At 42.4% G+C, this 12,500-nt stretch overlaps 1 protein-coding gene across 1 annotated transcript in view; it reads left to right on the top strand.

Moving 5' to 3' along the window:
- Positions 1 to 12,500, top strand: part of LOC308304758 (cell adhesion molecule DSCAML1-like) — a gene marked incomplete at both ends in the record, with an annotated part of 123,259 nt that overhangs the window by 98,889 nt on the left and 11,870 nt on the right. Inside the window, 3 exon segments of the mRNA XM_080749388.1 lie at positions 531 to 771; positions 3,828 to 3,974; positions 5,570 to 5,725. Of these exon segments, the coding sequence (XP_080605514.1) occupies positions 531 to 771; positions 3,828 to 3,974; positions 5,570 to 5,725 (544 nt within the window).

The following is a 12,500-nucleotide window of genomic DNA, read 5'->3' as shown; positions in this document are numbered from 1 at the left end:
TTATAGCAAGAGTCTTCAACAGGGGGTCCGGGACCCATAGAGGGTCCTCAGAGTTACTACTGGGGGTCCATCTTTGTGTGATAGAAACTTTTTTTCCCTTTTCTATATTAACCACTTGAACCATAATGTCCATATTCTGAGAACTTTAGCCAAAAATAGCTGATCTACAATGTGAGCTTGTAGATCGGCTATTTTCAGCAAAGAGCTTTGGTGTAGAGGGGGAAAGAGCAGACTAAGTACAGAGTGAAAGGTCAAGTTTATTAAGTATTGACGGTTCAAGTGGTTAAATATCTGAAAACACAAATTAACACAAATCCATAAACACTGATGATTGTGCTGTCAAACGATGAAACAATATGGAATCTATGAACAAATGGTGGGGGTCCCTGCTTCATCTCTCTCTCAGCTAGGGGTCCCTGGTCTGAAAACGTTGAAGACCCCTGCCTTATAGCAAGAAAACGTTGACTGACGGTGTTCTAACTATGATACATTTTACACCAAAATAACGTGCTTTATTGTGCGCCCCGCAGGCCCCTAAGAAGGAACTGCAGAACGGTGTGATCAGGGGCTATCAGATCGGCTACAGAGAGAATGGACCGGGCAGCAATGGCCAGTACAGCATCGTGGAGATGAAGGCCACCGGGGACAGTGAAGTCTACACCCTGGACAACCTGAAGAAGTATGCCCAGTACGGGGTGGTGGTCCAGGCCTTCAACAGAGCAGGGACGGGGCCTTCCAGCACCGAGATCAACGCCACCACACTGGAAGATGGTACGAGAGCCAGAGAAAAGACAAGGAGGAAGGATAGGACAGGACAGTGGTTTTCAACCTGTGGGTCGGGACTCCCAAGGGGGTCCCCAAAGTATTTTGGGGGTTCCCCCCAGATGATTAACTTAATGTGCAACATCGTTTTCTCACTCAAAAGTAAACAAACCAACATAAAGTTTACGTGTATAGACGGTATCTGCACATTTCTAAAGTGACACTTTAAGGACTTTTTTATACCTATAAAATGACAAATTAAACATTGGCCAAATTGTCTAATATTAGAAATTGTGAAAATAGACGATCTACATCAGGGGTGTCAAACTCATTTTGGGGTGAGGGCCGGATTGGATGAAAGGCGACTTGATGAGGGCCGCAAACCAGTCGCGGATCGGATGGCATGCACACTCGCGCACATTTTCGCTCTGTTTTTCTTCCTGTCGTCTCAGCCACTGCTATAGCTAGCAGTATAGCAGTATATCATTTTACAAATTGTGTTCATTATTAAGTACAATAGCTACTTTCATTATTGGTATTACAGTTGCAGTTAGGTACGAGAGACGCTATTTGTTTAAAGGAGTAGTTCATCCCCAAAATGACTTTTTTTTTTCTTTGATTACTCACGCCATGGAGTCTTGAGTTCAATAATATATTTTTATTTTATTTGTCGCATTACTAAGACAAAAATGTGATAATAGTACACTTCCCCCCCCCATTGATTCCGGATGGGGAACCAAATGCATTTGGGTCTCCATCCGGAATCAATAGGCATGCATTTATTGTAATCAAATTTCTGTTTTAGGAATGAGTCTACATTGGCTCCATGGCATTTTGGGGGTGAACTACTCCTTTAAGAAGTGCCAATAAGAATAAACCATTTGATAATAGAATAATTCAATTCCTGATAGTCTCTGCTATAATTTGTAAATGGCTAAAAAAAATATTATTGATGCAGGACAATAATTGTTTGTATTGTATTTTATAATAAAAAGAATAAAAGTAATGAACAATAATGGCATATTCAGAAAATATCTGAACAATAAAACTTTTACATTTTATTATTATTATATTTTTTAAATACCTGTAAGTTATTTTCTTAACAACATTAATTTCCATGTCTAATATGTGTAATCTTTGAGTACAGTTTGAATATTGTTAGTATTTTCAGGTATTATTCATAACCAGACCCCCCACCCCATTCCTAGCAATGCTGTCATCTTCAGAGAGAGAGAGAGCTGTTCACTTAACATTCCAATCAATCAACTCAATCACTGTCAGCTGGTGGGAGAAACCTAGCCTGCAGTTCTTAAAACAATCATAACTCTTGACAGGAATGGGCTAGAGACTTACTTTTTTTTCCTAAATGCTCAGAAATGTTTGCTCTACAAGCTTGGGGCCGGATTGAATCACCTCGCGGGCCGGATCCGGCCCGCGGGCCGTATGTTTGACATCCCTGATCTACATGCTCACAACGCCTCGCAACATGTAGATCTGCTATTTTCACAATAGAACTGTGTTATACTAAATGTAATTCCTCAAAGTGCTCGTCTCCAGTTAAAATATGATTATTTTGGGGGCCACGGCCTGAAAAGGTTGAGAACCACTGGGATAGGAGACAGAGTGGAGTGGAGAGAGGCATACAGGACAGGAGGAACTTAGAGAGACCTAAAGCAGTAGGGAGACTAAAGAATGGGGAGTAAATGAGAGAACACAGAACCAGAGGTCATCAGAAAGAGAGACATTGCAGTAAAAACCTCCGTGTTGATTTAACACTGAGAGAGAGAGAAAGACAGCTTTTTGTTGGTTCTTCAAAAGGAATTGTAGAGGTCAATGAGCAGGGAAACCATGAATTACAACAGCACCAACATGTGTATGCTAGCAATACATACACCACACATACACAGGCGTGCCTCGCACACACACACACACACACACACACAAAGGCGCACGCGCACACATGCACGTGCGTGCGTGCATGTAACACAAAATGCTTGAAATTAATTGCCCCCCCCACACCTTTTATTCTTCTACTTTAATTAGCACCCTCATTAGGCCGGTAGAGAGAGAGAGGAACAAGGTACCCCATTAATGTCTTAATGTCTGCCTGCTCTGCCTCCCCCATCTTTCACCCCCCCCCCCCCCCCCCCCTCTCTCTCTCTCTCTGCCTGTTTGCTTTCTTTCTCCACCTAACACCATTTCTCAGTATTTTTATGACGTGGCTCTCTTAAGAGGCAAAGATGTCTACAAACTGGTCTGTGTTTTAGTCTGTCCGGGGCTAATCTGGCAAAGTGCTTGACTGATCGGCACCAAATGTCATGCGCATGCTGCCATAATAGCCTGTCATTTGTTTTTTGAAATCGTAATGGCATGCACACTCACACGCACACAAGATTTTGGAGCTCTGGCACCTCAAATCATCCATAATTGAATGTGGAAAATGCGTTGATTCCCCATTATAGTCTATGGAGACAGTCTCAGATTGTCTAAGGGGCCTAGTGACCAGTCTATTATGTCACAGAACTATAGATACACCTGTACATTGAGGTCTGTGACGCCTCTCATCTGTATATTACGTCACCTCCTCTTCCTCTCATTATCTCTCTCTCCATGGTGTTCAGAAGACTGTCATGTTTATTGTTTTCAACATGGCAGTACATTTTTGCAACAACAGTGGCCATTGCGCCATTGTAACGATCAGTGTTTTTTCAATAACAACATTATCAATGCTGTTTTAGCATAAGCAAACCCAGTAACGCTGTGAGCTCGTAGATCGTCTATTTTTGGCAAAGAGGTTTGGAGTAGAGGGGGAAAAGAGCAGACTACAGAGTAAAAGGTCAAGTTTATTAGGTAGTGACGGCTCAAGTGGTTAAATATCTGAAAACACAAATTGACATAATACACTGATGATTGTGCTGTCAAACGATTAAACTATATGGAATCTCTGGAAAGGTAGTGGGGGTCCCTGCTTCATCTCTCTCTCAACTAAGGGGTCCTTGGCCTGAAAACGTTGAAGACCCCTGGTGTAAACCATGAAATGTTTGACATGTGGTCTCTCTCTCCAGTGCCCAGCGAGCCCCCGCAGAACGTGCGCGCCATCTCGGTGACGTCGGACGAGGCGGTGATCACGTGGGCGGAGCCTCCGCGGCTGACGCTGCACGGCGTGCTGAAGGGCTACAGGGTGGTGTTCTGGTCCCTCTTCCCTGACGGAGGTGGGTGCTGTGGGCTCCTCCAGGCCCACGGGCCCATGCAGAGTAATTATCATCTCTCTCATTCTAACTATACTAGACTAAACCCATCTGATCTTCCCACCTCTCTGTCTGTGTGTGCACAAACACTTTCTCTCTCTTTCTATGTGTGTGTGTGTGTGTGTGTGTGTGTGTGTGTGTGTGTGTGTGTGTGTGTGTGTGTGTGTGTGTGTGTGTTAGGGCGTTAACGACTTGTGATTTTTGCAAGTCGACTCGACTCAGTAAAAAGTTGAGTTGAAGTCGACTTTATCGTTTATCTGGGGGTCCCCAGATGCCAAATTGTCAAATATATAGAGGCAGAAATTGTGAAAATAGCCGATCTGTAGTAGATCTGGTATTTTCACAATAGAAAGTTTTTTTTTTTTTTCAACTTCGACTTTCGACTTTCTCTGGTGGGAGTCGACTTGTGTAATGAAGTCGACTTGTCGTCTTTTTGGTTAATACTGTGGTGTGTGTGTGTGTGTGTGTGTGTGTGCGCGCGCGTTTGTACGTGTTTGTACGGTATGTGTTTGCATGCATGCCTAATCCCTTTTCCATAACACTCTTTTGTTCCTATTGTATACCTGTCTGTGTTCCTACCATATACACAGATCCCTCTAAAACAATTAGAATATGGTGTAAATATATCTTCTGTAATATAATTAGATAAAAGCTTTAATATATTCTAGATACTTTGCGCATGCAGTGAAATATTCAAAACCTTTTTTGTTTGCATTTAGAACTTGTATGGCATACAGCTCATAAAGAATCAAAATATTACAATATTACACAAGACCACCCAAAACAAGGATTTATAATACAGAAATGTCACCTTCTGAAGTCAGAGTTGCTTTAAGTCCAGTGTGAAGTTTCCCCAGTCAGTGAGGATTTGGGGTGCTATGGAATTTGCTGCTTTTTTACACAATATTCACATTTATTTAGAGGGATCTGTATATATACACACCTTATATATCGATGTATCCTAAATCTTGACCCTTGTGCAGGGCATACAGTAGCATTTCTTTCTTAAAGGACAACTTTAGTTTTTTACAACAAGGGTTCATATTTTAGATTGTAATCAGAGAAAAGAAAAAGTGAGTGTTAAAATGTTTTCATGTGCTTCGTTCTATTGTTTTATCGCGTTTGTCGTGCTAAAATGTGGGGCATGCATACGCATGGGGGCATGCGTACAAGTGGCTAAATATATATTTTTTGACACAATAAGCCAGCAGTTTCTTTATTGCTATTTACAGTAACACTTCTAGCCCCCATAAGTGACATCCAACCATGAAAGGTTGCCTTGTAACTTGGGAATGGGCTTATTCTGTGTAAAATGACATATTTAGCCACTTGTACGCATAGAAAGAAGTAAATGAAAAAACTTTTAACACTCATCTTTTATATTCTTTAATTACAATCTAAAATATGAACCCCTGTTGTAAAAAACTAAAGTTGTCCTTTACTGTAACACCGTCAATACTGATGATGACTTCTGAGTGAGAATGTTGTCCATGTTATGGACATTAAACAGTCTTCACCCTGTGACTCTTGTCCCTCCACCCGTCCCCTGCTCTCCTCAGAATGGGGGGAGATGCAGAACATCACCACCACCCGTGAACAGGTGGAGCTGCGCAGCCTGGAGAAGTTCACCAACTACAGTGTCCAGGTGCTGGCCTACACCCAGGCTGGAGACGGAGTCCGCAGCAACGTCCTCTACATACAGACCCGAGAGGACCGTGAGTGTTCTCTCTCTCTCTCACACGCACAGACACATACACGCACACACGCACACACGTATTTCACCCAAAACATTATTTTATATCTATCGTTCACCAGTGGTGGAAAAAGTACTCAGATGTTTTACGCTATACTGTGTAAGTTGCTAAACTAGTGGTCAGTAGCGGTATTGCTTTTTGCCGGTGTTGCCGCGGACCACCGGAGCGGGGCCGCAAACCACCGCGGGACCCACCGCGACCGATACGAATCCGTAGAGGGGTAGAACGTAATTTTCTGACCAGGATTTGGGGAGTAAGAGGCAAGAATCCTTCACCATCGTAACCACTGTTGCTGAGGGAGGCTACTTCCTGAAGAGACGGCAAGACACGCTGTGATTGGCCCGTAGTGTATCATGTGTGTATGATCCGCGATGTGATTGGCCAACGTATACACAACGTATACAGATGATGCAGATGACGTAATTTTGCCGCGAAATCCGGACCCCAGCCAGGATCATAGAAAACATATTTACAGAAGGCTTTAGGGGCTGAAATTAACGGAGTGGGTGTTCTAAAACTTTAGCGATTTAATAGGTAGGACAACTTTAAGATTTGTTTTATAAAAAGGTTACATAGTATAACTTTAAGTAAAAGTATCAATACTGCAATATAAAAATACTCCGTTACAAGTAAAAGTCTGTAATTCAAAATGTACTTGAGTAAAAGTACAAAAGTATTGGGATCAAAATATACTTAATGTACAAAAAGTAAAAGTACAAAATGTTTGAAAATAGCAGATCTACAAGCTCGTAAGCTTGTAGATCGGCTATTTTCAAATAGCCTAGGTATAAAATAGGGCAAAAGTGGATTAATGTATGTTTTATAATATAATAATTTATATCTGCAAAGTAATTAGTAACTAAAGTTTTCAAATAATTGTAGTGGAGTACAATATTTGCCTCTGAGATGTAGTGGAGAGGAAGTAAAAATACTGAAAATTGGAAATACTCAAGTAAAGTACAAATACCTCAAAACTGTACTTAAGTACAGTACTTAAGTAAATGTACTTAGTTACTTTACACCACTGTGGTTCACTCACCCATTCACTCACGCATGACATGTTGAATACAAGGAGAAATCTCATTTGGCCTCCGTTAACTTAAGTATTTTCTTCATGTTTTGATATATTGTTATATAACCCATTTAGGGTTAGGGTTATTGAATGCTTTAACCAGTGAAAAATAGCAGATATACAAACTCACAGCGCGCTGTGAGCTTGTAGATCTGCTATTTTTGAAAAAGTTGTGAAAATGTGTGCAAATCTTTGACTATATGTATTTTCAAAGCGAACGTTTGTAACTCAAATTTTGCTTCTGGGGGGTCCCTGGAACTAAATATTTTGAGATGGGGGTCTGTGGCCAAATACATATAATTTTGGGGGTCCTTCACATGACAAGGTTTGAGAACCACTGACATAGTAGTCTCTCAAGAACAGACTAACTGAGCTCCATTTAAGTGAAAAGGACCTTTTCTTTGACGATGGCTGGCCAGATTGCTGACATAGAAACATAGGTTTTTCAAAAAACCTTAGAAGGATTCAAAAGACACTTATAGAATCGGGTCAAAATTCTAATTTTCACGATTTCTCAAAAATAGCAGATCTACAAGCTCACAGCGCTGTGAGCTTGTAGATCTGCTATTTTTCAATAGTTAAAGCATAAAATAATGACACACAATGATGTGTACCTGTTCTAAATGGAATAAACAAAAGTTATCCTTGTATTCAACACATCATGGGGTGAGTAAATGATTTGGGTGAAATAACCCTTTAAATCATTTCTTTGTATGTTCACAAAAGCAACAGACATTCGTAAATAAACAACAACACAACAGTGACATAATGATGACATCATCCCAGAATGTACAGATAGATGACACAACAAGCGCACACTACAGTCTGTGAAGCATAGAGCTGGCAGCATCTGTTTCATATGGCAGCTGCCGGTAATATCCCACTGACTGTATATCGTCGTTGTCAGGTGGAAACCTCGTATCTCCAAGTTTAAAATTTGTACGTTCTTTCGCAAAGTAAAGCCCTGCTTCATCGTACAAGGCCGTTGCACAAAAGTAGTGAAAACAGCAGATACTGTATACAGGTATAAGCACACAACGCCTCTTGCTGTCTTCATTCGTTTAAATCATTTTTAAAATGATAAATACAAAACAAATGGTTTTGGACATATAAGGTTTCCACTCGACAATGATGATATACAGTACAGTAAGTTCACACACAAAATGATAGGCACGCCCGCATGCACACACTCGCTCACACACACACATATAAGTATGTATAGCCACACTGAACAAAAGCAACAAAGGATGCAGACATTAAGCACTCAATTTGTTTAATGTATCCCAGTTCAGAAAAATAATAATGAACTCATCCAGAGATAAGAAACACGCACGCACGCACGCACGCACAGCACGCACGCACGCACGCACGCACGCACGCACGCACGCACGCACGCACGCACGCACGCACGCACGCACGCACACACACACACACACACACACACACACACACACACACACACACACACACACACACACACACACACTACTGCGTTTATCAGATGTGCTGCACAAGGGGAGCGTGCCAGAGAGATGGAGGGGGTAACAAAGAAAGGATGTTGGGTTGTATCTTGTATCTCAAGCCCATGACTAAAGCTCATTTGTGTTGGGAAGCTCCATTAGCGGTGCTAATGAGAATTAAGAGGCTTTGGGTGCACGGCTCAGGGCTGGGGCAGGCCTGGAGACACAGAGAGAGAGAGAGAGAGAGAGGAAGAGAGAGAGGGAGAGAGGGAGAGAGAGAGACGTGAGGAGACCAGAGGAGGCGTAGAGCATCCAGGAGCCAGCCGCCGGCCCGGCCCTGCAGCCACTGGCACAGGGATTAACTTCCTCTCGGATTAAAGGAGAATTAATTTTGTGCTTACACCATTGGAGGCGGGATTACAGCCCCGATCCGTGTCTCATTCGCCCCCTTTAAAGAGTATAGGGAGGGAGGGAGGGGCGACGGGGGCACGGGGTTGAATAGAGGGGGAAAGAGAAAGAGAACTTAGCCATCCTTATTCAATCTGATGCATTTTATATTTGTATTGCTGTGCAATATTTGATCACATTTTGAGCACAATTTAAAACGTTAAAACGTTAACGTTAAAAACGTTTTTACATGTGAAGGACTTTTACTTGCATTTGTGTACAGAAATGTGCTGTATACCTTAAATAAATGATGACAGATGGATAGATGTATAGATAGATAGATGGATGATTGATTGATTGAGAGAGAGAAAGAAAGACAGAGATTATGGTATATTTGGGCACAAAATGTAATCAAATCTAACGCAATGTAATAGTGAGAGATGTTTAGGTGACATAACCAAAACCTCTGCTATGTTGCTGCATGTGTTTCTCTGACCTCCTCTGTGCTCTTTGACACAAACAGCAGGACAGTATGTGTTGATGCTGTGTACAGTAGTTGGTGTGTGTCTGCTGCTCAGTACAGTATTATGTGTGTATGTTGTGTAGCGTGAAGGTCTGTTGTTCAGTCAACAGATTTGTGATGTCTTTCCTCCCCCGTCACGCTCACCCTGCTGACCGCCGACCAGACTGTGTGTCTGTCTGGAGGCCCGGCAGATATTGGGCACCAGATGGGGCTTAACTCCCCCCCCCCCCCCCCACCCCCCCCACACACACACACACACACACACACACACACACACACACACACACACACACACACACACACACACACACACACACACACACACACACACACACTCCTGCCTGCCTCCTGACTCCCACTCTGACATGGAGGTCTGGTTATGATAATGATGACTTTCTCTCCTAACCCCCCTCCCTCCCCCTCTCTCCTCCCAACACATTCTCCCCATTCGTCCCTGTACTGCTTTTATAACCCCATCCCCAGTGGTGTAAAGTAACTAAGTACATTTACTCAAGTACTGTTCTTAAGTACAATTTTGAGGTATTTGTACTGTACTTTACTTGAGTATTTCCAATTAGCCAGTAGCTATGCCCCTCCCAAAAAGCTTTTGTCCTTAGAATAACTTCCTGCTTGCCAAGGTTTGCCTTGGCAACAGCCTTGGCAAGCTGCGGTTGCTAAGCTAGCATTGGACAAAAGCTTTTAGGGGAGGGGCATACAGTAGCTACTGGCTAATTACAACACTTTTACTTCTACTCCACTACATCTTGAATCCAAATATTGTACTTTTATTCCACTACGTTTATTTGAAAACTTTAGTTACTAGTTACTTTTCAGATACAAATTATAAAACATACATTAACCACTTTAGCCCTATTTTATACCTTGGCTATTTGAAAATAGCTGATCTACAAGCTCACAACGCATCGCGACACGTTGTGAGCTTGTAGATCTGCTATATTCAAAGTACTTTTACTTTTGGTACTTTAAGTACATTTTGATGCCAATACTTTCATACTTTTACTCAAGTACATTTTGAATTCTGGAAATTTACTCGTAACGAGTACATCTACAGTGCAGTGTTGATACTTTACTTTTACTTAAGTACAAAATGTGAGTACCTTTTCCACCTCTGCCCATTCATCCCTGTACTGCTTTTATAAACCCATCCCTCCATCTATCCCTCCCCTCCTCCGTCTATCCTCTCTCTCCGTGTGCCTTGCTTTATCCCTGCCTGGGTAATGCTCGGGATGAGAGCAAGCCCAGGGGGACGGGCTCACTGACTGACTGACTGGATAGGTGAATGGCTGGGCCAGGAGGCCCCACGTAGTGTAGGAGGGAGAGAGAGAGAGAGAGAGAGAGAGAGAGATGGGGAGGGGATCTGGATTGAGGGATAGAGAGTTCAGGCTCTGTTACAGTCTCTTTCTGTAGAGACCCCAGAGGAGGCCCACGGTCGAGTACAAGTGGTATTTACGGTGGGAGGATTGAAGGACTTGTAACTGGGAGCCTTAAATATTGTATGGCCGACATGGTAGGGGATTGTGCTGGTGTAATATTTATTCACCTTTCACTTACAGTGGTTCTCAACCCTTTTCATATCAAAGGTCCATTATGTATTCGGCATCTGAGCCACGGACCACCATTTGATGAGATTTATCGTTTCAGACCCGATTCTAAAACCTTGAATATTTTGTTGTCGTTGGATACGATTTTGTCCACAATTCCATGCTGTATTGATGTTGGTGCCATAGGAGAGACGACAGGCAAAAAACAATTCTCTAATTGTGTAGACACTGCTCCTACAGATTTTGCTCTAAAATCACGCAAAGCGGTACACAGTATCTCTAAAGTCATGTCATCAACATGGATCTGTCCCATTTCCCATATTCCCTCCTGATTGGCTCCATTGCCTTCTAAAGTTTGTGTATGCGACCTGACGGTCGCTTATCTCCCGATTTATACATCAAGTAATGCATATGTTTAACAATAATTTTAACTCTTGAGAGCATAAAATACATTTTCAATTTTACACTGTCAAGAGTTAAAGATCCATAAGGGTCCATTTGGTTACCAACGCGCCATCATTTAGCTGGGGACCACCTGGAACCCCCTCAAGGACCACGGGTGGTCCCCGGACCACTGGCTGAGAGAACACTGACTCACATGGATCCAGTGTCAAAGCACCAACCCAATTTATACTCTTGATTACTGGTAAGCGGAGAGTTAAGCAGTGTCTGGCGTCACCATCCAAGTGGCCAGCAGGGAGGATCAGACACTATAGAGAGTAATCTGTTTGATGGGGTTAGATAGACGAGCAGGGAGTTCTCATAAGGCTGACCGGTGTGTGAGTGAACATATGTCACTGCCCGTCACCAGAAGGGACCTCCGCCACGTCCACGTTCTCCCAGAGAGGCTTAGTGCATGGCAGGCTCACTTTAATAGGCGCCTACCACCCGGAGTGCGTGTTCTTTCTGTATGTGTGTGTGCTGTGTGTGTGCACTAGGGATGTGACGATTTGAAAATGTCATATCACGATTATTGTGGGAAAAAAAAAGACGATTTGCGATATTATCGGGTTAAAATATCCTCAACATCCATAATCCTGGGGCGGAACATTTACCAAAAAATAGCAGATCTAGAGATTCTAGAGTTTAGGGAGAGAGAGGAGGAAAAAACGTATGTTATTTACAGGTCCGTTTTATCAATTATAGAGGGTTTAAGACAAGTACCAGATATGCACCTTGAAGGTGAATTGATCCCAGTGCATGACGGAGGACGATTTCACGATAAATTAAATCTCTGTTTTTCATCACGATAAACAATAATAACGATTATCGTCCCATCCCTAGTGTGCACTGTGCATGTTCGGGCAGAAACCAACGCTGTACTTGATCACACACTACGGCGTCACACAAATTGATCGATTGAATACTTTATCAGACGTTTGATTGATTGATTGATTGAAAAATGTATTAGAAGGTTGCATAGGGAAAAAAAAGTACAGTTATAAATCACTGGTACAATGTCAACTAAAAGGAGATCCTAGTAAGCTTTTTGGCTTACAGGAATCACGTTTAGGCTAAAAGGAAAACACCAAAAGAACACTAAAAGTAGCAGATTTCATTTGAATTCTGAGAAGTAACAGTTTTGGACATACTGTATGAGGTAACCACCGGACAGAGACGATAAATACAGTATGTGTGTATTCACACACACAGACACACACTCACACACACACACACGTTCATCGATGCACACATGCACATACACACGCACACACTAGCACTGCTGATGTTT

The sequence above is a fragment of the Nannobrachium achirus genome, assembly GCF_963921795.1.
Source record: "Nannobrachium achirus genome assembly, chromosome: 19".
NCBI lineage: Eukaryota > Metazoa > Chordata > Actinopteri > Myctophiformes > Myctophidae > Nannobrachium > Nannobrachium achirus.
Note: the sequence above shows the minus strand (reverse complement) of the source record. Positions and strands in the feature narration are given on the sequence as shown.